The 27,276-nt window shown below is 44.4% G+C and overlaps 1 protein-coding gene across 1 annotated transcript in view; it reads left to right on the forward strand.

The window, feature by feature from the left end:
* LOC311136387 (actin-binding LIM protein 3-like) overlaps positions 1–27,276 on the forward strand; it is a gene marked incomplete at its 5' end in the record, with an annotated part of 102,982 nt that overhangs the window by 12,611 nt on the left and 63,095 nt on the right. The window contains one exon of the mRNA XM_084170485.1: positions 17,424–17,576. Within this exon, the coding sequence (XP_084026611.1) occupies positions 17,424–17,576 (153 nt within the window). The remainder of the gene's footprint in view (positions 1–17,423; positions 17,577–27,276) is intronic.

A 27,276-nucleotide genomic window follows, 5' to 3' on the forward strand; every position in this document is an offset into this window, starting at 1 on the left:
ACATGGCACTTTTTAACCACACTGACATTGATATCAGTTAACAGGCAGCCTGGGATTTGATTATAGTTTTGTTTGGCATCAGTAAGGCAAGGCATTGAGTGGTATGGCATGGTTGTCACTCATAGCTACCTTGATTTGTCTGAATGGCCATGTCATCTCATCCCAGATCACACACGTCATTATGGCACTTGTCAGAGGAAGCCACACACTGCCCACTGTATCTCTTTTTCTTTCTTTCTTTCTTTCTCTCTCTCTCTCTCTCTCTCTCTCTCTCTCTCTCTCTCTCTCTCTCTCTCTCTCTCTCTCTCTCTCTCTCTCTCTCTCTCTCTCTCTCTCTCTCTCTCTCTCTCTCTCTTCCTCTAACTGCTAAAAGGATATGGCATGTTGTCATAGTAAATGGCAGACCAAGTGGGCAGGGATGTTGATAAAGAAACTGTCACATTTCTCCAGCCAACATCAGCTTAGCGGGCTGTGTGAAAGGATTTGGTCCCCAGCTGGTGTAAAGTGACAAGCATGTAAATTGTGACAGGGTCTGGAAATACAGAAAGAGACTACCTTTGCAGTCTACTACAACAGTCTCTTGTCCCACTGACTGCACTTCTCTCGTCATACCTTATCCTTCGCACACACACACACACACACACACACACACACACACACACACACACACACACAGAGAGACACACACACACACACACAGAGAGACACACACACAGAGAGACACACACACACACACACACACACACAGACACACACACACAAACACACACACACACATACACACACATAGGCGTGAAATTCCTTGTACCCCCTGCCTTCATTTCGGAATGTGCTGTATCAGCTCTAACCCCCGGGACTGTCACTGTTAGTCAGGCCTGAGCAGTGATGTACAAATTCACCTGGAGCAGTAGTTAGCTGGAATGGCTACACTGACCATACTCTACTGCTGTAGTGTATGTCACAGGTGCTGGTGCTGGTGCTGGAGTTAGGGGTCATCTAGTCTCAACGCCATGCCTTGTTGAGGTCCAGCGATTGGAAATTGGCAGGGTGCCGATTGCAGAATTGTCTCTGTGAGATACGGGCAGTAAAAGTTACGGCATGTTATGGCATCATTTTGTGTTGAAGTACTGTATTATGGCTTTATAGTCAATTGCTGCTATAATTCATAATGAAAAATGCTGTTAGGTTAATTCAATTATACCAAACCATTAAACGAAGCATAAGTCCCTCCTCTCTTTCAGTTGACGCTCTCTCTGTGTGAGCAGCATTTAGTAAACTCAGCATATGGTCAGGTCTAATACTACTGTATTTATCCTGTTGTCACTACTGTATTTATCCTGTTGTCACTACTGTATTTATCCTATTGTCACTACTGTATTTATCCTGTTGTCACTACTGTATTTATCCTGTTGTCACTACTGTATTTATCCTGTTGTCACTCAGGCCTGGCTATTGGCTACTGTCCATATAGACCTACTGTACCCCAAGGTCAGGTAGGGTTGAAGAGTTGACTGTAACAAATGCACATCTCCCTGATAACACCACCCACAAATAGACTTTAATTCCCCTCACCTTTAATTCCCCCCACCTTTAATTCCCCTCTCTGTCCCGGAGTGGGCTTACATAAAAGTGGCCATTATAGCCCACTGACTGGTGGCCTGTTGGCCTGCCTGTCTGTGTGTGTGCCCCCTTTCTCCCCACCTCAGGCTCTTTTGGAGGGGATCCCAGGCCGGGCATGGTCTCAGTGCTGTGGATGGATGGATGGAGGCTCTTGTCCTCAGTGAGTGTCATGGACAACATGACATGCTGAATGGAATGAACAGAGGCCTTTGTTTTGATGGTATGGTTAGTCAAAGGCTTGACATTGCATCACATACTGTATCCTCTGCTGGTCAACTTCTGCTTTATTATCAACAGCAGTAGTATATTTTTCATTGCTGTTGAGGTAGAAAAGTCATCATTACTCATCATTACAGGGCGTAAATGATGACCTGGTATCGTGACTCTAGGTAGGTACAGTAGGCTTATAACTTTGTCCCGGTACTGTCTGGATTTGTGGTTAACAACTTTGCCTGAGGAGAAGAGAAAATTGCATACTTTCAGCATCTGTGGCTATGGCTGTACACTGTATCTCAGTGGAATTGGGCTGGAACAGAACCCAACAGTCTCAGATCAGTCGTTTTCCAGAAGTTCCAAATTATGACATTGTTTAGCTGCTTTAGCCTGCCACCGTGCCTTCAGAAAGTATTCATGCCCCTTGACTTATTCCATATTTTGTTGTGTTACAGCCTGAATTCAAAATTGATTTTTTTCTCACCCGTCTCCAAAAATAAATAAATAAATAATGTTAAACACTATTACTGCACATAGAGTTAGTCCCTGCAACTTATTATGTGAGTTGTTAAGCAAATGTTTACTCCTGAACTTAAATAGGCTTGCCATAACAAAGGGGTTGAATACTTATTGACTCAAGACATTTCAGCTTTTCATTTTGTTATACATTTGTAAACATTTCCAAAAAATTAATTCCACTTTTACATTATGGGGTATTGTGTGCAGGCCAGTGACAAAAGAAATCTCTATTTAATCCATTTTAAATTCACGCTGTAACACAATAAAAAATGTGGAAAAAGTCAAGGGGTGTGAATACTTTCTGAAGGCATTGTATATTGAGTTGCAGAGTCTTCCTAGCAACGTGATGACAGAGTAGCATCCAAAGAGGAGACAGAAGCTTGGTTGGTCCTGCTGCCAGTTCCGGAGGGGCACCCTGGATGCTGGCTCTGCCTCTCTACCCAGATGGCACGAGAGGGACAGGGAGAGTGGCACAGCGGCCAAAGAAAGCTGCGAGGCAAGCCACCTGGAATGTGTGTGTGTGTGTGCGCATACGTTTGTGTGTGACTGTCTGTGTGTGTGTGTGCACCTTATCATGTAATTTTTCACTCTACAAAACAAAAGTCGAAGAGCTGTGACCTGTCAAATTATTTTACTATAGCCATACTGTTGCAAAGTTTGGGAACAGAATAAAACATCTTGTACAGTTTTTTACGTGACCACGTTTTCCAAAAACTCTGTTAAATACACTATATACAAAAGTGTGTGGACATCCCTTCAAATTAGTGGATTCTGCTATTTCAGCCACACCCGTTGCTGACACGTGTATAAAATCGAGCACACAGCCATGCAATCTCCATAGACAAAACTTTGGCAGTAGAATGGCCTTACTGAACAGCTCAGTGACTTTCAAAGTCATAGGATGCCATCTTTCCAACAAGTCAGTTAGTAAAATTTCTGCCCTGCTCGAGCTGCCCCGGTCAACTGTAAGTGCTGTTATTGTGAAGTGGAAACGTCTAGGGGCAACAACGGCTCAGCCGCGAAGTGGTAGGCCACACAAGCTCACAGAACGGGACTGCCGAGTGCTGAAGCGTGTAACAATCGTCTGTCCTCGGTTGCAACACTCACTATCGAGTTCCAAACTGCCTCTGGAAGCAACGTCAGCACAAGAACCGTTCATCGGTAGCTTCATGAAATGGGTTTCCATGGCCGAGCAGCTGCACACAAGCCTAAGATCACCATGCGCAATGCTAAGCGTTGGCTGGAGTGGTGCAAAGCTCACCGCCATTGGACTATGGAGCAGTGGCAATAGGTTCTCTGGAGTGATTGAATCACGCTTCACCATCTGGTTGTCTGGTGGACGAATCTGGGTTTGGGGGATGCCAGGAGAACGCTACCTGCCCAAATGCATAGTGCCAACTGTACAATTTGGTGGAGAAGGAATAATGGTCTTGGGCTGTTTTTCATGGTTCGGGCTAGGCCTCTTAGTTCTAGTGAAGGGAAATCTTAACGCTACAGCATACAATAACATTCTAGACAATTCTGTGCTTCCAACTTTGTGGCAACAGTTTGGGGAAGGCCCTTTCCTGTTTCAGCATGACAATGCCCCCGTGCACAAAGCGAGGTCTGTACAGAAATGGTATGTTGAGCTGAGTGTGGAAGAACTTGACTGGGCTACACAGAGCCCTGACCTCAACCCCGTCAAACACCTTGGGATGAATTGGAACGCTGACTGCGAGCCAGGCCTAATCGCCCAACATCAGTAAGCCCCCGCAGCAATGTTCCAACATCTAGTGGAAAGCCTTCCCAGAAGAGTGGAGGCTGTTATAGCAGCAAAGGGGGGACCAACTCCATATTAATTCCCAGGATTTTGAAATGAAATGTTCGACAAGCAGGTGTCCACATACTTTTGGTCATGTAGTGTGACTGCAAAAGACATGTTGGGTATTATTTTGCCTCTGTGACGTCGGACGATTGGCTCCGTCAGGTCAAGGTCAGGCAGAAGAACAATGCTACGTGTTCAAGTCTCTCTGCCTGGGCTGATGCTGCTTACACACCAGAGGAGGCTGGTGGGAAGAGCTATAGGAGGATGGGCTCATTGTAATGGCTGGAATGGAATAAATGGAACGGAGTGAAATATGTGGTTTCCATTTGTTTGATACTGTTCCATTTATTCCAAATCACATTTATGTGACAATGTAGGCCATTTCTGATGAGTGTTTTTACGATAGATTGATTCAGTTGATTGAAATGATCATAATGATATTTACATTACATTTAGTAGACACTCTTATCCAGTAGTGCATACATTTTCGTACTGGTCCCCCGTGGGAATCGAACACACAGCCCTGGTGTTGCAAGCGCCTTGCTCTACCAACTGAGCCACTCGGGAGCATGTAAGGAAATTTGCCATGTCAAAGAATCTATCAGCTGACAGAGGAAAAAACATGACACACAACGGAATTGCTGAGAGTATTAGTCAGTGTCATCGATACCAAACAATTTCCACCCAATGCAAATATTCACCAAAACCCAGTGTAATGTTTTCCTAATGGAGCGTGGGATGTGGGGAGTTTCTATTGGACTAAAGCTGTGGAATGCTTATGCCAGCAGTGCATTATAAGCAGGTGCACGGCTCCTCTCACAGAATGATTTACACCTCATATCCTCAGTCAATAGCAGTCACACCTGATAAATAACTGGCCAGTGCTCCACACACACACACACACACACACACACACACATACACACACACACACACACACACACACACACGAGAGCTTGGGTGTACTTCCTTGGTGGAATAAACAGCAACATCAGAGAGAGAGCCAGATGAATGGAGGATAAGAGGTAGCTGTCACTCTCAGTGAGTGGAGCTGTGGCTGAGGAAGTTAACTGGATGTTTGTCTCATGCATCTATTCCTTCCTAGCTGCCTCTGTGAGATTGAATGTGTCAGTGACGCCCATCAGGGCTTTGTTCTCTCTTCTCCTCTCCTCTCCTCAGTATGGAGTTGATTTGTGTTGAATTGTAGGCTAGATGTCTAGATGACGACAATGCATCATTATCTCTTTATTATTTTTTTGTATTATTATTATGATGGTATTTTATTAGGATCTCCATTAGCTCGCAGAAGCAGCAGCTACTCTTCCTGGGGTCAACAGAAATGACATACAACAACAACAATAAATACATGAACTCAACAACAACAACAACAAAACTAAAATGATCATATGACTGGCAATCAGGAGCCTGTTTAACTTGAGACCTTTCCTTTGTCTACGTAGTCAGGCCCATCATTATCTCTTTTATAATTGTCATCCTGTGCTCCATCAACCTTGCAAATGGATTCACCGCTAGTCTCAGCTCTTGTCCTCACTGAGTCTAAATAAGGGAGTTGTATACTGTAGTAGTCCACTACAGACAAAGTCTGAGCCCTGGCTGTCAGCTCCAATCTAGGGCCATCCTCTCAGACACTAATCTCCCAGGCAGAACACACTCACACCCATGACAGGACAATTAGCATCGTTTTTATTGTGACACTGCATTTAGGCCTACTGTACACAGCACGTCATCCTTTTGAGAGATGAACCATTTTATCTCCATGTATTGTTCCAGTAATGCCCATTGAGGGAGGGGCATTGAGAGTGTAAATCTAAGGTTTCCTCTCCTCTAATAGGGATTTAGACAGTTCCACACAGAGGATGAGAGAACTGTAATCCTGCTATGCCCCCCCCCCCCCCCTCCCTGTAGTGTGTGTGTTTGAGTGTGTCGCATGCCTCGTCACCAAGCAGCATGCATAGATTACACCCATCCTCTCCTCCCATTATGCAGTCTGGGGCACAGGCTCCCATGGGCTGCACTGCCTCACTGTTCAAACCCAAACAACCCTCACAAACACACCAGCTCAGAGAGATAGTTACTCTCATGATTCACAGAAGGTGTTATGAATGCCCATGTCAAGTGCAGTATTAGGCCTACCAAATAAATAACCCATCCCACAAGAGATACAAATATAGATTTTGTTGTGTGTGTGTTGTGTAGTGTTCACTTGAGTGATCAGGCTACTGCAGAATGATGGATAACCAGCTCAATGGGTGTTTGTTCCTTCCTGTGGTGAATGAATGCAGCCTTTGAGTGGCTGGCGACTATGTGAGTTATTTAGCAGGCCATTGTGTGGTGATCCTTCATGTGGAAGACTTGTTGATTTTCCCACTCATCTTCAGATCCCTTTTGTCTGCTGTCTGCTTTGCTTCTGCGTATGTCACAGATACTCATGAGGCTGCTGTAGCTGTTCTGTATCACGCCCTGCTGTGAATAAATTCAGCTGGACAACTTCAGACTCTGGCTTAACATCGTCCTGGGACGCCCTCTTAGTGTTGCCTTCTCCTCCAAAGTGCTGACACTGGAAAGGTCCAAAATCCCACTTGATCTCTTGAGAGTGGGTGGCTTTCCAAGAACCCTGGGTAATGTGTGACTATCAAGCCCAGGCTAAGCCAATATATTATCTCCAGTAAGTCTATGTCTGCCTGTCATTCTGTCTGTCTGTCTGTCTGTCTCATCGAAACGTTGAGGCAGTGAGCAGGCAGGTCAACCAACCACCAGTCACCACAGCTCCTCTGGGCTTCACTAAACCACTACTGCCTCATTCTCACACTAGCATGATGGCTGCACTGTATGTTTTTTTTACTTCCCATCCTGTTTCAGCCCTCTGTAAATGTTAGACATTGGAAAAAGTAATCCTCCCAGACAGAGAGTCTAGTTAGAGAGAGATAAGATAAGCCCTGGCAGACTTTGTTTCAAATTGCTCTATTTCAGATAGTTTCAGAAGTAGAGCTGGATCTGAGGACATGACCTCCTAATTGAGTGATGATGGGGCATTATGAGTGATGGATTTTGGTCCAGCCAGAGGACATTCTGCACACTCTAGGGCTGTTTTAATCCCTTTGGCTTTGGACTATTTTAGTTGTTTAGAAATATCACTAATACCTACAGTTCTGGGAATATTCTGAGGTCTTGTGGTCAACCATGCAATGTGTACAACATATTGTACACATTGTACATATTTCCATCTCTGACTGACATCTATGAGAGATGCATACAAAGCTCTCCCCCACCCTCCATTTGGAAATCTGACCATAACTCTATCTGCCTGATTCCTGCTTACAAGCAAAAACTCAAACAGGAGGTACCAGTGACACGCTCAATTCGGAAGTGGTCCGATTAAGCGGATGCTAAGCTACAGGACTGTTTTGCTAACACAGACTGGAATATGTTCCGGGATACATCCGATGGCATTGAGGAGTTTACCACCACAGTCACTGGCTTCATTAATAAGTGCATCGACGATGTCATCCCTACAGTGACCGTACGTACGTATCCCAACTAGAAGCCATGAATTACAGGCAACATCCACACAGCTAAAGGCTAGAGCTGCCCCTTTCAAGGAGCGGGACACTAACCCGGATGCTTATAAGAAATCCCACGTCAATACAGGACTAAAATCGAATCCTACTACACTGGCTCTGACGCGCGTTGGATGTGGCAGGGCTTGCAAACTATCACAGATTACAAAGAGAAACCCAGCCACGAGGTAACCAATGACACGAGCCTACCAGATGAGCTAAATGCCATCTTTGCCCGCTTTGAGGCAAGCAACACTGAACCATGCATGAGAGCACCAGCTGTTCCGGACGACTGTGTGATCACGCTCTCCATAGCCGATGTGAGTAAGACTTTTAAACAGGTTAACATTCACAAGGCCGCAGGGCCAGAGGAAATACCTGGATGCGTACTCAGAGCATGTGCTGACCAGCTGGCAAGTGTCACTGACATTTTCAACCTCTCCCTGGCCCAGTCTGTAATACCTACATGTTTCAAGCAGACCACCATAGTCCCTGTGCCCAAGAACATGTCTAAATTACTATTGCCCCATAGCACTCACATCTGTAGCCATGAAATGCTTTGAAAGGCTGGTCATGGCTCACATCTACACGATCATCCCAGATTTGCATACTACCCCAACAGATCCACAGATGACACAATCTCTATTGCACTCCACACTGCCCTTTACCACTTGGACAATAGGAACTCCTACATGAGAATGCTGTTCATTGGCTACAGCTCAGCATTCATCACCATAGTGCCCTCGAAGCTCATTACTAAGCCAAGGTCCCTGGGACTGAACACCTCCCTCTGCAACTGGATCCTGGATTTCCTGAAGGGCCGCCCCAGGTGGTGAAGGTAGGCAACAACACATCCGCCACGCTAACCCTCAACACGGGGGCCCCTCAGGTGTGCATGCTTAGTCCCCTTCTGTACTCCCTGTTCACCCACCACTGCGTTGCCACGCACGACTCCAACACCATCATTAAGTTTGCAGATGACATGACAGTGGTAGGCCTGATCACTGACAGCGATGAGTCAGCCTATAGGCAGGAGGTCAGAGACCTGGCAGTGTGGTGCCAAGACAACAACCTCTCCCTCAACGTCAGTAAGACAAAGGAGCTGGTCGTAGAGTATAGCAAACGAAGGGCCGAGCATGCCTCCATTCACATCAACAGGGCTGTGGTGGAGCAGGTCGAGAGCTTCAAGTGTCCACATCACTAAGGATCTATCATGGTCCAACCACACCAACACAGTTGTGAAGAGGGCACAACAACGCCTCTTCCCCCTCAGGAGGCTGAAAAGATTTGCCATGGGCCCTCAGATCCTCAAAATGTTCTACAACTGCACCATCGAGAGCATCTTGACTTGCTGCATCAACGCTTGGTATGGCAACTGCTTGGAATCCGACCGCAAGACACTACAGATGGTAGTGCATACGGCCCAGGACATCACTTGGGCCGAGCTCCCTGCCATCCAGGACCTCTATACCAGGCGGTGTCAGAGGAAAGCCATAGAGGCGGGTGTCAGAGGAAGGCCCAAAAGATAGTCAAAGACTCCAGCCACCTAAGCCACAGACTGTTCTCTCTGCTACCACACTGCAAGCGGTACCAAAGTCGGGAACCAACAGGACACTGAACAGCTTCTACCCCCAAGCGTAACACTTCTAAACAAGACTTCTAAAAGCTAATAAAATGGCTACCTGGACAACCTGCATTCACCGTTTTTTGCACTAATTCTCTTGCACTGACTCTATGCAAACACATTGGACTCAACCCACACACTCACACATACTTACACTGACACCCCAATGCAAACATACACACACACACTACATACGCCCACACACACGTAACATGCACACACATGCATACTGATGCCACACACACACACACATACACAGTCTTGTACAACTAAACTTGTGGGGACACAAAATTCAGTCCATTCAAAATCTTATTTTCCATAACCCTAAACCTAACCCTAACTCTAAGCATTCGCCTAACGCTAACCTTAACCCTAACCTTAACCCCAAAACCTAACCTTAACCCTAAACCTAACCCTAGCTCCTAACCTTAAACCTAATTCTAATCCTATAACTAATTCTAACCTTAACCTCCTAGAAATAGCATTTGACCTGGGGACTAACAAAATGTCCCGAGTTGGTAAAAAATGTTTTGTTTACTATTCCTGTATTGTTCACACACACACACACACACACACACACACACACACACACATTTTCACAATCACCACATTCGCTACTGCTACTGTTTATTATCTATCCTGTTGCTTAGTCACTTTTCCCCTACCTACAGTGCATTCGGAAAGTATTCAGACCCCTTGACTTTTTCCACATTTTGTTACAGCCTTATTCTAAAATGGATTAAATTATATTTTTTCTTCATCAATCTACACACAATACCCCATAATGACAAAGCAAAAACAGGTTTGTAGAAATGTATGCAAATGTATTTAAAAAACAAAACAGAAATACCTTATTTACATAAGTATTCAGACCCTTTGCTATGAGACTCGAAATTAAGCTCAGGTGCATCCTGTTTCTATTGATCATCCTTGAGATGTTTCTACAATTTGATTGGAGTCCACCTGTGTTAAATTCAATTGATTGGACATGATTTGGAAAGGCACACACCTGTCTATATAAGGTCCCACAGTTGACAGTGCATGTCAGAGCACAAACCAAGCCATGAGGTCGAAGGAATTGTCCGTAGAGCTCTGAGACAGGATTGTGTCGAGGCACAGATCTGGTGAAGGGTACCAAAAAAGGTCTGCAGCATTGAAGGTCCCCAAGAACACAGTTGCCTTCATCATTCTTAAATGGAAGACGTTTGGAACCACCAAGACTCTTCCTAGAGCTGGCCACCTGGCCAAACTGAGCAATCGGGGGAGAAGGGCCTTGGTCAGGGGGGTGACCAAGAACCCAATGGTCACTCTGACAGAGCTCCAGAGTTTATCTGTTGAGATGGGAGAACCTTCCAGAAGGACAACCATCTCTGCAGCACTCCACCAATCAGGCCTTTATGGTAGAGTGGCCAGACGGAAGCCACTCCTCAGTAAAAGGCACATGACAGCTCGCTTGGAGTTTGCCAAAAGGCACCTAAAGGACTCTCATACAATGAGAAACAAGATTCTCTGGTCTGATGAAACCAAGATTAAACTCTTTGGCCTGAATGCCAAGCGTCACATCTGGAGGAAACCTGGCACCATCCCTACGGTGAAGCATGGTGGTGGCAGCATCATGCTGTGGGGATGTTTTTCAGCAGCTGGGACTGGGAGACTAGTCAGGATATAGGGAAAGATTAACTGATTAAAGTACAGAGAGATCCTTGATGAAAACCTGCTCCAGAGAGCTCAGGTCCTCAGAATGGGGCGAAGGTTCACCTTCCAACAGGACAACGACCCTAAGCACACAGCCAAGGCAACGCAGGAGTGTGCTTCAGGACAAGTCTCTGAATGTCCTTGAGTGGTCCAGCCAGAGCCCGGACTTGAACGCGATCTAACATCTCTGGAGAGACCTGAAAATAGCTGTGCATCGATGCTCCCCATCCAACCTTACAGAGCTTGAGAGGATCTGCAGACAAGAATGGGAGAAACTCCCCAAATACATGTGTGCCAAGCTTGTAGAGTCATACCCAAGAAGACTTGAGGCTGTAAACATTGCCAAAGGTGCTTCAACAAAGTACTGAGTCTGAATACTTATGTAAATCTGATATTTATTTTTCTTTGTTTTATACATTTGCTATAAGTTCTATAAACCTGTGTTTGCTTTGTGATAATGGGGTATTGTGTGTAGATTGATGAGGCTAAAAAACAATTTAATCAATTTTAGAATAATGCTGTAACGTAACAAAATGTGGAGAAAGTCAAGGGGTCTGAATAATTTCTGAATGCACTGTATATGTACTGTACATAGCTACCTCAATTACCTCATACCCTGGTACATCGACTCGGTACTGGTACTCCCTGTATATAACCATGTTCTTTTTTACTACCTACATATAGCCATGTTATTTCTATTCATTTTTTTATCCGTTATTCACTGTGTATTTATTCCTTGTGTCACTACTTCAATGTTTCATTTTTTTAATCGTATCTTTAACCCTGCATTGTTGGAAATTGACCAGTAAGTAAGCATTTCACTGTTAGTCTACACCTGTTGTCTACGAAGCATGTGACAAATACAATTTGATTTGACATACTCTAGGTAGATGTAATCCTAACATCCTGTAGTATCATAAAAGTATATTCATATCAGACGCAACAATTTCCTAATTGCTTTGTATCTCCTTTCACCCCACCTCCAGCCTGTAATTAGCTTGATAGTATTGCATGTTCTGTTCATCTCTCCCCAGGCTGTGTTGTTGTCACATACAGTCACAGTCCTATTTCTGGGTTGCATTCTGCTTTTTTCATCACTGGTTATTATGTCACTATGGCTTTGAGACCAATCCTGTTTAGTCTAGCGTGGTCATTGTGCCAGCATTGTTTGGGGAACAATGCAACGTGCAATACAAGGAGACTAGCTCCCTTTAAGAGCTGCCGAGGAGGAAAGAAATTAATATTAATGTAAGAGATGCAAACTAGAATAAACAGAATACAAAAAACGCATTTTACCTTCAACAGCAACAGTGCCTTCAGAAAGTATTCATACCCCTTGACGTATTCCACATTTAGTTATGTTATAGACTGAATGTAAAATGGATTCAATCAAAACAAATTCTTACCCATCTTTTTGGGTAAGTCTCTAAGAGCTTTGCACACCTGGATTGTACAATATTTGCCAATTATTTTTATTTTTATTCTTCAAGCTCTGTCAAGTTGATTGTTGATCATTGCTAAACAGACATTTTCAAGCCTTGACATAGATTTTCAAGCCGATTTAAGTCAAAACTGTAACTATTCCACTGAGGAACATTCAATGACGTCTTGGTAAGCAACTCCAGTGTACATTTGTCCTTGTGTTTTAGGTTATTGTCCTGCTGAAAGGTGAATTTGTCTCCCATTGTCTGTTGAAAAGCAGACTGAACCAGGTTTTCCTCATCTAGGATTTTGCCTGTGCTTATAGCTACAGTGGGGAAAAAAGTATTTAGTCAGCCACCAATTGTGCAAGTTCTCCCACTTAAAAAGATGAGAGAGGCCTGTAATTTTCATCATAGGTACACGTCAACTATGACAGACAAAATGAGTAAAAAAAATTCAGAAAATCACATTGTAGGATTTTTAATGAATTTATTTGCAAATTATGGTGGAAAATAAGTATTTGGTCAATAACAAAAGTTTCTCAATACTTTGTTATATACCCTTTGTTGGCAATGACACAGGTCAAACGTTTTCTGTAAGTCTTCACAAGGTTTTCACACACTGTTGCTGGTATTTTGGCCCATTCCTCCATGCAGATCTCCTCTAGAGCAGTGATGTTTTGGGGCTGTCGCTGGGCAACACGGACTTTCAACTCCCTCCAAAGATTTTCTATGGGGTTGAGATCTGGAGACTGGCTAGGCCACTCCAGGACCTTGAAATGCTTCTTACGAAGCCACTCCTTTGTTGCCCGGGCGGTGTGTTTGGGATCATTGTCATGCTGAAAGACCCAGCCACGTTTCATCTTCAATGCCCTTGCTGATGGAAGGAGGTTTTCACTCAAAATCTCACGATACATGGCCCCATTCATTATTTCCTTTACACGGATCAGTCGTCCTGGTCCCTTTGCAGAAAAACATCCCCAAAGCATGATATTTCCACCCCCATGCTTCACAGTAGGTATGGTGTTCTTTGGATGCAACTCAGCATTCTTTGTCCTCCAAACACGACGAGTTGAGTTTTTACCAAAAAGTTATATTTTGGTTTCATCTGACCATATGACATTCTCCCAATCCTCTTCTGGATCATCCAAATGCACTCTAGCAAACTTCAGACGGGCCTGGACATGTACTGGCTTAAGCAGGGGGACACGTCTGGCACTGCATGATTTGAGTCCCTGGCGGCGTAGTGTGTTACTGATGGTAGGCTTTGTTACTTTGGTCCCAGCTCTCTGCAGGTCATTCACTAGGTCCCCCCGTGTGGTTCTGGGATTTTTGCTCACCGTTCTTGTGATCATTTTGACCCCACGGGGTGAGATCTTGCGTGGAGCCCCAGATCGAGGGAGATTATCAGTGGTCTTGTATGTCTTCCATTTCCTAATAATTGCTCCCACAGTTGATTTCTTCAAACCAAACTCCTTACCTATTGCAGATTCAGTCTTCCCAGCCTGGTGCAGGTCTACAATTTTGTTTCTGTTGTCCTTTGACACCTCTTTGGTCTTGGCCATAGTGGAGTTTGGAGTTTGACTGTTTGAGGTTGTGGACAGGTGTCTTTTATACTGATAACAAGTTCAAACAGGTGCCATTAATACAGGTAACGAGTGGAGGAAAGAGGAGCCTCTTAAAGAAGAAGTTACAGGTCTGTGAGAGCCAGAAATCTTGCTTGTTTGTAGGTGACCAAATACTTATTTTCTACCATAATTTGCAAATAAATTCATTAAAAATCATACAATGTGATTTTCTGGATATTTTTTTCTCAATTTGTCTGTCATAGTTGACGTGTACCTATGATGAAAATTACAGGCCTCTCTCATCTTTTTAAGTGGGAGAACTTGCACAATTGGTGGCTGACTAAATACTTTTTTTCCCCACTGTATATTCCATTAAATTTTATCCAAAAAACTCCCTAGTCCTTGCCGATTACAAGCATACCCATGACATGATTCAGCCACCACCATACTTGAAAAGTGTGGTACTCAGTGATGTGTTGTGTTGGATTTGCCGCAAACATAACTCTTTGTTTTCAGGACTAAAAGTTAATTTCTTTGCCACATTCAAAATACAAAAATCATCCCTGTATCTTGAAAACTTGATTGCTGACAAGCAAAACATTTTGGGACTATATCAACAATGGACTAATGAAACAAATACCAAAATATAGTTTTGGGGTGGAATTTTCCTTTAGGTGCCTTGTTGCAAACAGGATGCATATTTTGGAATATTTTTATTCAGTACAGTCTTCCTTCTTTTCACTCTGTCATTTAGGTTATTATTGTGGAGTAACTACAATGTTGTTGATCCATCCTCAGTTTTCTCATATCACAACCATTAAACACTGTAACTGTTTTAAAGTCACCATTGGCCTAATGATGAAATCCCTACGCAGTTTCCTTCCTCTCTGGCAACTGAGTTAGGAAGTAAGGACGCCTGTATCTATGTAGTGACTGGGTGTATTAATACACCATCCAAAGTGTCATTAATAACTTCCCCATGCTCAAAGGGATATTCAGTGCCTGCTTTTGTTATTTTTAGACATCTGCCAATCGGTGCCCTTCTTTGCGAGGCATTGAAAAACCACCCTGGTCTTTGTGGTTGAATCTGTGCTTCGAATTCACTACTCGATTGAGGGACCTTACAGGTCATTTTATGTGTTGGGTACAGAGATGGGGTAGTCATTAAAAATCGTGTCAACCACTATTATTGAACACGGAATGAGTCCATGCAACTTACTATGCAATTTGTTAAGCACATTTTTACTCTTGAGCTTATTTATGCTTGCCATAACAAAGGGGTTGAATACATATTGACTCAAGACATTTCAGCTTTAAACATTTTATTAATAAATAAAAAAATCTACAAACAAAATTCCGCTTTGATATTATGGGGTATTGTGTGTAGATCAGTGACACAACAATTGAATTTAATCAATTTTAAATTCAGGCTGTAACACAAAAAAATATGGAAAAAGTTAAGGGGTGTGAATACTTTCTGAATGCACTGTATCTTACTGCATGTGGTTATGTTAATTTCAGCTATTTTAGAAGTGGCATTGCTCTGTGGTTCGGGATGTAGACAGAAAAAACGTGCAATCTTGTGGATGGTTTCATTAGGTTTAACCAATATTTAATAAATTATAGATTGTGTACAGCTATACATAATCCTATCGTTACCAGACCTTTTCCGCTCAACCATCAAACTCTATGATAACCCCGCACAGATGTCTCAAAGCAATGATTTATGGGTGTCATAGGCAAAGCAGTGTCATATGGGACTCCAGCCCTAACCTGCACATCTGTTCTACATGTTCTCCCCCTTCTCCAGTTTTGACCCCTTGTACTTCTCCTCAGCCCCCCACCCCACTATGCCTCCTCCTAATAGCCCACCTGGTTATCTCTGGCAGACAGCAGATGTTGCAGGAATGCGTGGTTGGCAGCTGCATCACTGATGGCTAGGGCTGTAACGGTACACATATTCCTACCGAACAGTTCGGTACTGGGACCTCGGTTCGGGCCACACTGTGAGCCCGAATTAATACAGTGCCTTCGGAAAGTATTCAGACCCCTTGACACACAATACCCCATAATGACAAAGCAAAAAACTGAAATATCACATTTACATACAGTTGAAGTCAGAAGTTTACATACACTTAGGTTGGAGTCATTAAAACTCGTTTTTCAACCACTCCACTCCATTAATAGTATGTTCTCCACTGCTCAACGAGAATAGCCCAGAGTGGCGCGTGTAGCTTGTTGTTGTTGTCCGCCAATCACAAGTCATCAAAGTGCCATTACAGTCATAGAGGCTCTGTTTGTGGCAAAGCAAGTTAGGAGTTTATTTAATCTCCCTCCCTCCCTCCCTCCCTCCCTCCCTCCCTCCCTCCCTCCCTCCTCCGTGCTCCCAGCTCCCAGCTCCCAATTCACTCGCTCACAGTACACACACCATAAGGCCCCTCCTCCGCCTGCTCTCCCTCACGCTGTATTAGTTCTGGTTAATAAAATAGCTTACAAATGTACTTTTCTGCTGCTTTCCTCAATCGGATCTGACCACGTCTATACGGAACTGGACGTATCTATGCATATTTGTCAGGGTGGGAAAGCCCCAGGTCCATTACGGAACAGGTCCAACTTTTTAGACCTCTACTTGAGGCCCAATCATAACAATCCCTGTCACAACAGACAATGCCAGGAACATTGTGAATGATGTCACAGAAACTGGTCTTGGGCGACAAATAGGGTGCTTTTAAATGTTGCGTATTTTGCCAAATAAACAAAATTAACTACATTAACTGTTGGAATTTCATTTTTCTGGTGTACCATAACCGAATCCGAACCATGATCCCAAAATTGCCAGACGTACCGAACCGTGGGTTTGGTGAACCGTTACACCCCTACTGATGGCTGCATGTTAATTGCTGCATGTTAAAGATGGCCCTGCCTGTGATTTAGGGCCATGCTGACAACCATACCTCAACCCTTTATCTGACGCTCTCAAAAGGTGCAGGTTCTTAATGTCAGCTTTGGTTGGTGGCTTCATCTTAAAGGTAGTGTGGTTGTGTGTGTACAGTGCTTGTATGTACTGTATGTGTGGTTGGAAAGGGTGGGGGGGGATACTATACATTTTCTGTCTGTTCCTTGACTCATTAGCTCTGATGAAGTTTAACATTGAGATTGACCTTGAGCTACACCTTCTGGTTGTTGGCTCTGTTTACACAATGTATCTTTTAATCCAATTCACCACTGCAGATGTTGCCCCTTATTTTTCGCACTGTTGTGTACATTGCTGTTTTTTGTGTGTCTGCTCTGCTTGTGCTAACAACTGAACAGATGTACAGTACAGCAGCTGTCCAGCACTTGTGATGGCTGATCTAACCACTCCTCTCCTGTGGTCTCTAGCAGGGCCGTACCAGCACAGCGGAGGCAGCTCGAGCAGCAACGGCGGGCGTGGTGCCGCGACCATTCACTGTCTCCGCTGCCGGGAGGTCTGTAAGGGAGAGGTGGTGCGTGTGCAGAATTTCCACTTCCACGTCAAGTGCTTCACCTGCCAAGGTAAGACCCTCAGCTTCCTTTCTGTCTGTCTGTCGGTCGGTCTGCCTGTCTGTCTGTATGGCTGTTCTCAAGACAGCCCAGCCTCTACAGTACAGCAGCACTCTGCCAGTTCCATTAGAAACCATTAGCTGTCAGAGAGAGAGACAAAGAAGATGTGTCTCCATGACACCCCCTGGGCTGCTCAAAGGCTCTGATCAGGAGAAAAGCACACAGCCTAAAAAAGGAATAGCAAGGGAAGCCTGCTGAGAGCTCACCATGGTAGACAAGAAAATGAAGACAAGCTCAACTGCCATCTTGTAATTTGTTCCTTATTATTAAACCTATAAATGGTGATCTGAAAAGTCATAGTCAATCGATCAATAATATAATAATACTTTTAGCAAACATTTTTATATTCAATTTACGATCTGTAGAAACAATGAGAATAGAAAGGTTCAGAACTTTTGTAAAACATCACAGTACAGTTGAAAAATATATGGCAAATAGAAATCCAGTATGGATGGTGTTAAGAGATAGATGGGAGGTGTTGAATGGAGCTGAAGGATGGGACTAATAACAACAACTAATAACAACAAGATAACTAATGTAAAGCATACTGTGTCCATAATAAGTATATAGGTTGAAGGGAAATATTATTTATTTATTTTTTAAAGAAAAAATTAAAGAAAAAACTATAAATGAGCTTTTAATATTTTCAGAATGATCCTTTCTACTCACATTTCACCTAAGACATGAAAGCAGCTTGTAGTGGCTTTAACAGTCTGTATTTGTAAGGAGAAGAATAGGCAAGCCATTTCACCTCCCATTGTCAGGAAGGATTTCCAAAATGCTGGCGCTCACATGGTCTTGTTTATTATGCAAGCTGTTGCTGTGGTAACGGTGTTAGGGGGCAACCTGCCTTAGATGATGGTTACTCTCTCCGCCAGTATCAGCCAATAGGAGCCCTTCCTGCACGCATTGGAGCACAGCAATGGCGTTGGCCATTACAATATATAGAAATCTCTCTCTCTTCCTGTTTGTCTCTGTTTATCTCTCGCACCTCTCCCTTCTCTTTCTTTCATTATCTGTTCAGTCTCTCTCTCTCTCTCTCTCTCTGTCTCTGTCTCTCTCTCTTTCTCTCTCTCTCTCTCTCTCTGTCTCTATCTTCCTCTCTGTCTCTCTCTCTCTCTCTCTCTCTCTCTCTGTATCTCTCAGTCCCTGCCTACAGTATTTTCCTCTTGTTCCCTGTTTCCACCATTAGAACCAGCAGCAGCACTCCCTCCACCCACGCACTCTCATTTGCTGTGCCCTGCCAAGGCTAGTGAGGTCTGAGAGCTGCAGACTGAGGGTGCTAATCTGACGTCTCCAGCTCCACCACCACAGACACCTCAGCTCCTGGCTGACTTGCCCTTCTCAGCCTCTCCTCCTACAGCAGAGAGGGGACTGGGCCCTGGGATGCATGCTGGGGGGCATGCTGGTGGAGATCCTGCTGAGGATCAGGCCGGGGGGGGGGGGGAGGGGGGGGTCTGGAGGGGTGGTGAGTGGGTGTGGTGGTCCAGGGGCTAGTGGTTGGTTGTGGGGGATGTGGATAGTGTGTATAGTTAGGTAGGGCTGGTGGGTTGGTTGTGGGGGATGTGGATGGTGTGTATAGTTAGGTAGGGCTGGTGGGTTGGTTGTGGGGGATGTGGATGTTGTGTATAGTTAGGTAGGGCTGGTGGGTTGGTTATGGGGGATGTGGATGGTGTGTATAGTTAGGTAGGGCTGGTGGGTTGGTTGTGGGGGATGTGGATGGTGTGTATAGTTAGGTAGGGCTGGTGGACAGCAGTTATTTTTCCTAACCTGCCGCAGGTCTCAGGCGTTTAGCTCAGAAACACGGTCTATCCACCTGAAAGCCCACTGTGAGCTGATAGTGTCTGTCTGCCTTTCAGAACAGATGTTTCCCACTGTAGTCTCATGGCTTTAGGCAGAGCGCACCATGCATGGTCTGCTACACTATGCATTTGTTTTACACTGGCCATCATTAATCCTCATGACATATCTAATCTCCACCTATGTACTCCTCCCACACACAGCAGCTTTTTATAAAGTTGTGTTGCAGCAGCAGTACTGAGTTGGTGAAAGTATGCCTGGCCTTTTAACAGAGCCAAAAAACAAGCCTAAGCCCAAGTGTTGGAGTGGGAGTAAAATGGAATTAGGGGAGGAAAAAACATTTTGTAAAAGCCTCATTGTTGTTTTTTTAGTCACGCACATTTGAAGTCCTCTGCTCGGGTTGGGATGATGTCCTTTTTCAGTGTGTTGTGTCCTAGCTGGGAGGGAGACAGTGAGAGAGGGTGGGATGCAGCGATGTGCGGGGAACATCCATGCCAAGATGCCAATACAGACGGCCTGTAGTGTTCTGACAGCCCAAGCATGAAATTGATTTTCCCTCACCACACAAAAAGCCATTGATGAGTCTTGTGGTCGCCAACGAGCCATCATCCCACACTGGGAGCCAGTGGCCGGATGAAAACTGAAAGGCAAACGTTTCATATTATACCTTATCAGTGTGAGGAAGCGTAAGGAAATACCATGACATTAGCACCTGGAAAGAACTGAGCATTTGGAAACAGAATACCTAAAATAGAATCCTGGAGTCAGCAGTCTATCCAGTATCCACAGTCAGCAGGTTTCTAACCAAATCAGTCTCTTAGTCTGGGAACTTCCGCCTACACTGGCTATCTCTGGCCCACACTGGCTCTCTCTGGCCCTTACTGGCCTTCACTGGCTCTCTCTGGCCCTCACTGGTCTTCTCTGGCCCTCTCTCACTCTCTCTGGCCCTCACTGGTCTTCTCTGGCCCTCACTGGCCCTCTCTTGTCCTCACTGGCCCTCTCTGGCCCTCTCTCGCTCTCTCTGGCCCTCACGGGCCTTCCCTGGCCCTCACTGGCCCTCTCTGGCCCTCACTGGCCCTCCCTTTCTGAATGATGTCAGGTCTGGTGTAGAAGCAGGTAGTTAGCACAGAGGGTCTCATAGCTCCAAGACAATAGTTACGGTTGTCGCAATATTGTGGACTCTAGATTGTCTATGTTAATCCAGTATTTCTCCTAAGAACAGGGTTTCCCAAAATAGGTCCTACCCAGATTTGAGAAGAAGGACATGTATTATTTTGTATTTTATTCGGATCCCCATTAGCTGTTGTTGAAGCAGCAGCTACTCTTCCTGGGGTCCACACAAAACATAAAACATGACATAATACAGAACATCAATAGTCAAGAACAGCTCAAGGACTGAACTACACAAATGTAATATAAGACAATAGATAACCTTGAATTCATTCTGGATTTGGGGACTGTGAAGTGACCCCTGGTGGCATGTCTGGTGGGGTAAGGATGTCTGTCAGAGCTATATGTAAATTGGTTATACAAACAATTTGGAATTTTCAACACAATAGTATTTCTCACAAAAACAAAAATTGAAGCAGTCAATCTCTCCTCTACTTACATTTTACATTTTTTTCATTTTAGTCATTTAGCAGATGCTCTTATACAGAGCGACATACAGTTGGTGCATTTATCTTCAGATAGCTAGGTGGGACAACCACATATCACAGTCATAGTAAGTACATTTTTCCTCAATAAAGTAGCTATCAGCAAAGTCAGAGCTAGTGAGGGGGAAAAAAGTCAAGTGTGTGTGTTAGTTCACGAAAAGCATGTGGGGGGGGGGGGGGTGCTGTGGGATTATTTAAGATACTCTTTGAAGAGGTAGGGCTTCAGATGTTTTTGGAAGATTGACAGGGACTCTGCTGTCCTATCTTCAGGGGGAAGCTGGTTCCACCATTGGGGTGCCAGGACAGAGAAGAGCTTGGACTTGGCTGAGCGGGAGCTGCCCTCCCGTAGGGGTGGGAGGGCCAATAGAGCAGAGGTGGCAGAATGGAGTGCTCGGGTTGGGGTGTAGGGTTTGAGCATAGCCTGAAGGTAGGGGGGGGCAGTTCCTCTTGCTGCTCCGTAGGCAAGCACCATGGTCTTGTAGTGGATGCGAGCTTCGACTGGAAGCCAGTGGAGTGTGCGAAGGAGTGGGATTGCATTGGAGAACTTGGGAAGGTTGAACACTGCAGCGTTCTGGATAAATTGCAGGGGTTTGATGACACAAGCGGGGAGCCCAGCCAACATCGCGTTGCAGTAGTCCAGACGGGAGATGACAAGTGCGTGGATTAGAACCTGCGCCACTTCCTGTGTGAGGTACTGATGTTGTAGAGCATGAACCTGCAGGAGCAAGTTACTGCTTTGATGTTTGCAGAAAACGACAGGGTGTTGTCCCCTACAACTTATCAAGAACGCTGCAGCCTGCCTGGTTTCAACCTTCTCTCATGTCATTTATTGAGGATAAATATACTTTCTATGCCTGTGATATGTGGTTGTCCCACCTACCTATCTTAAGATGAATGCACTGGAAAAGAGCATCTGCTAAATGACAAAAATGTAATGTAAATGTTGTTCACGCCAAGGTTCTTTGCACTCTGGGAGGGGACACAGTGGAGTTGTCAACCATGATGGTGAGAGACTGACATTAGTGTCATTACTGTTGACATTAGCCTTCTGTGTACATTGAAGGGCAAGACATGCTGCTCTGTTCTGGGCCAACTGCAGCTTTTCTAGGTCCTTCTCTGCAGGACTTGTTTGGTCGACTGTGGTGTTAAAAATGCTGAGCATCTCTTTATCACAGACAGACCTCTCCCCATCTTTACAACAATTGAATCAATATGCCTTGACCATGACCGTTTACAGTTTAAGGCAGGGGTGTCAAACTCATTTTAGCTCAGGGGCCACATGGAGGAAAATCTATTCCCAAGTGGGCCGGACCGGTAAAATCATGGTATATATAACTTAAAAACAACAACTTCAGATTGTTTTCTTTGTTTTAATACTATCAACATAAAACATAAAGCTGGAGCCTGAGGACAGTGTGTCCAAAATAGTACAAGCACAACATCACTATTAATCATTAAACACCTCAAGTTTATTTGAAAATTCTAAAGAAAAAACACACAAACACACAATGCCTCAGTGATTCACATAACTGTTTCACAGATCACAGAACTATATCAGGGTGTCATTTCTCAGGCAGAAATGTAGATACAAATAATGAAATCCTGTTCCCCAAACAAGTGCAAGAACCACAGAGTCAAGAATAGGTTAAATATACAAATAAAATAAAATCAATTAAAAACAATAGCACATCAACATAAAAACATATAAACATAAAGCTGGAGCCTGAGGACAGTGTGTCCAAAAGCACAACATCACTATTAATCATAAAACACCTCAAGTTATTTGAAATTCTGAGGACAAACAACACACAAATACACAATGCCTCAGTGATTCACAGAAGTATATCACAGATCACAGAACTATATCAGGGTGTCTCATGCAGCACTTTAAGTGGGGTTGCATAGTTTATTTGACTCCTGATACCTGGCATCTTTTAGCTTTCACCAGCGCATCAATATCAGGCGTCACATCCTGAGTGGCAGCCAACTTCAGGATGTGATTCAAGTGCTTGTGCGTGAGCCTTGAGCGCAGCTGTGTTTTATTTATGCTCATTACAGAGAACTTGCTCACAAAGATATGTGGTTCCAAACATGCACAACCGTTTTGCAGCGAGGGCTGTCAAGTTGGGGTAACCTGGCAAGAGATTCTGATAAAATGTGTCCAAGCCAGCTGCGGCAAATTCGCCCTTCAAATCCGAGTCACACTGCAAGTCTATTATTTCAAGTTGGATGCTGACGGGCAGATCAGAGGGATTCACGGTGAATGGCGAACAAAAAACGTTGAAGTCTTTCTCCAGTTCACCAAAAATCTGAAAGCGTTGCTCAAACTCCCTTAACAGTCCCGTTATTTTATCTTTGAACCGCTTCATGTCTGCCACATGTTGGGTCGCGCACACATTTTTCAGACAGGGAAAGTGAGCTGCATCACCACCGGCGAGTTGCGTCTCCCACAATGACAGCTTCAACTTGAAAGAACGTATTTTACATTTACATTTTAGTCATTTAGCAGACGCTCTTATCCAGAGCGACTTACAGTTAGTGAATACATTATTATTTATTTTTTTATACTGGCCCCCCGTGGGAATCAAACCCACAACCCTGGCGTTGCAAACTCTACACTGAGCTACATCCCTGCCGGCCATTCCCTCCCCTACCCTGGACGAATTGTGCGCCGCACCTGAGTCTCCCGGTCGCGGCCGGCTGCAACAGAGCCTGGATTCGAACCAGGATCTCTAGTGGCACAGTTAGCACTGCGATGCAGTGCCTTAGACCACTGCGCCACTCAGGAGTATGCTGTCATAATGCTGTCATAATACTGTCATAATACTGCGTGGCAACTTTGTTGCGCCCTTGCAGCTGTTTGTTCAAGTTATTCAGGTGCTCTGTAACATCCACCATAAATGCAAGGTCCTGCATCCATTCTGCGGAATTAAATTCTAACACTGGTTTGCCCTTTTCTTCCATGAACTGTTCAATTTCTTCTCGTAAATCAAAGAAACGCCTCAGCACAGCACCTCGGCTTAACCATCTTACCTCAGTGTGGTATGGCAGGCCATAGATGTGGTCTTTCTCTCTGAGAAGGCTGTCAAACTGACGGTGATTCAGGCTTCTGGATCGGATGAAATTAACAGTTTGGATGACCACCTTCATGACGTTATCCATCTTTAATGACATGCAACACAAAGCCTCCTGGTGCAAAATACAGTGAAAAGTCCAAAAATCACGTCCTCCATTTGCAGATTGCACTTTCTCTCTGAACTTTGTCACAACGCCTGCTTTTTTCCCGATAATTGAGGGCGCACCATCTGTAGCCAGGCTGACAGCGCGGGACCAGTCCACTCCGACCCTGTCCAGCGCGCCGACGAGTGCAGTGAAAATATCAGCTGCTGTCGTTGTATCTGTCATCGGCACCAACTCCACGAACTCCTCGGTGACGGTCAATGTGTCATCAACTCCGCGGATGAAAATGGCCAGTTGTGCAACATCTGTAATGTCTGTGCTTTCATCAATTGCAACCGAAAACGCAATAAATGACTTTACTTTTTGCTTCAACTTGCTGTCCAAATCCACTGAAAGATCGGAAATCCTGTCTGCAACTGTGTTTCTTGTCAGGCTGATATTTGCAAAAGCCTGGTGCTTTTCAGGGCACACAATCTCTGCTGCCTTCATCATGCATGTTTTTACAAATTCACCCTCACTAAATGGTTTTGAAGCCACTGCGATTTCATTAGCAATGAGGTAGCTAGCTTTCACTGCAGCGTCACTGATGTCTCGGCTGTGAGTAAACACAGACTGCTGTTTCTTCAGACCCACCAACAGTTCATTCACCTTCTCTCTTCTCCGCTGTCCTTGAAAGTTGTCATATTTGTCGGCATGAAGACTCACATAGTGGCGACGAAGGTTATATTCTTTCAGCACTGCAACATGCTGTGAACACACCAAACATACAGCTTTCCCATTCAATTCCGTGAATAAATAGAAGGATGACAATTTTTCTTGGAACACTCTGCACTCTGCGTCCACTTTTCTCTTTTTTGACAGAGACATATTGGGGCAATGAGGGTGCCAAAGCACATAATGTTAAAAGTAGAAGCCGTAATAAATATCGCGGCCAAAACAAAGTAGCTCATCCGGACTGGCTGCACTTGCTTGACCTATTTGCTCTGCCCGGTATAAACAGTTTGCTTGCTTAACACAATTGCTATTGCGCCATCCAGTGGACACAATTGGAACGGCAGTTTCTTTTATTGAAAAATTGCAGCTCATTTTTATACTTTACAAAATCATCTCGCGGGCCGGATTAAACCCGTTTGCGGGCCTGATCCGTCCCGCGGGCCGGACGTTTGACACCCCTGGTTTAAGGTGACACAACATTCATTACCAGATTCAGCTGAGGTCTAGAACTTAAGTAATCAAATACAATCCTTTTAGTTTTAGATATGTTCAGGACTAGTTTATTACTAGCCACCCATTCCAAAACTGACTGCAACTCTTTGTTTAGGGTTGCAATGATTTCACTAGCTGAAATAGGGTCATTAGTGCAGTGATTTCACAAACTACATATGGTCATTATTGTCCTCAGGCAAAGAAACTTGGAGAAACAAAAATGTGTTTATAGACCAATAAGAAAGAGAGTTCCAAACCTCTCTGCCAATAACAGCTAGTTTTCAGTTTCCCCTCCCACTCAGACCACTCCCAGACAGTCCTAGCTAAATTCTTGATTGAGAAATGGCTCTTTGCTAAGAAGTTATTTTTGTTTCTTTTTTACCATTTTAATTGAAACAATTACAGTAAGGTACTTAATTGTCACCCAGAAATGTTTTGATATTGAGATAAAAACAGCTGCATTGGCCATTTCAGGATTAAAGTAATTAATATTTTATAATATTGATTCAGTATTTTTCCCTCAACAAGGGCTAATGATTCTCCGTTGGCCATTGACATTCTGTTTAGATGAAATCTTCCACCATATCAAGCCATGAACTCTTAAGTGCACTAATGAATCAACCAGTCTCTTCCAACTGGGTCTGTAGAGACTTCTCTTTTTGCCTCTGTGTTTCTAGCTTTGAATCTCACCGATCCACAGAGCCTATCTGTGTCAGAGACACTGCAATCTCTTGTTAGTTAGTTGCATGGTGGGAGATGTGAGTGAGCGTCCTTGGACAAACTCCAGGCAGTAGAAGGAGAGTCCGCTGGGACCTGGCTGGGGGTGAAGTGGGGAGGAGGGAAAAAAGGACAGGGGAGGAGAGGGAGAAAAGTAATTTCTATACAAACGGTGTCTGCCAAGCCATAACTTCCCGTTAGGCTCCACTTGTGAGGACAATATGAGTGTTGCCTCTAGAATGGAGGCTGTGGGAGGGAAAAGGAGAGGAGCAGGGCTGGACCGGCCCACTGTCTCTGTCTGTCTGTCCTGGGGATATGGGATGGCCCAGGAAGTCATCTGTCGGCCAATGGCGAGGAGGACAGAAGAGAAATAAACAGGAGGGAGCTGCCAGTCTGCAACCAGTCATACTGCAGAAATTGACCAGTAGCCTGCAGCTCCCACATTCATCTGATATAAAACAATACACTCACACACACTCATGCACGCGCGCGCACACACACACACAGACACACAACCACACACACACTGGTCCAGTCTTCTTGGTATACTGTAGCTACTGTATCTAGATGAAAGAAGATAAAATGAACATCATCATGTGAGGAGAGGAAAAAACAGTTGACTCATTGACGTTTATGATGCTATTTATAGGGAAGCAAAGTATCATATCTCTCTTTTTTTTACGGTAATCTAGTAGTGCACTTCTCTCTAAATCAAATCAAAGTTTTATTGGTCGGGTACACAGATTTGCAGATGTTATCGCAGGTGCAGCGAAACGCTTGTGTTTCTAGCTCCAACAGTGCAGTAATACCTAGCAATACAAAACAATATATATACATTTACACTCTTATCCAGAGCGACTTACAAATTGGTGCATTCACCTTATAGCCAGTGGGATAACCACTTTACAATGTTTCTTTTTTTTTTTTTTTGGGGGGGGGGGGGGGGGGGGTTAAGGGTGGGGTAGAAGGATTACTTTATCCTATCCCAGGTATTCCTTAAAGAGGTGTGGTTTCAAATGTCTCCGGAAGGTGGTGAGTGACTCCGCTGTCCTGGCGTCGTGAGGGAGCTTGTTCCACCATTGGGGTGCCAGAGC

Source organism: Coregonus lavaretus (genome assembly GCF_964263955.1).
Source record: "Coregonus lavaretus genome assembly, chromosome: 10".
Taxonomy (NCBI): Eukaryota; Metazoa; Chordata; class Actinopteri; order Salmoniformes; family Salmonidae; genus Coregonus; species Coregonus lavaretus.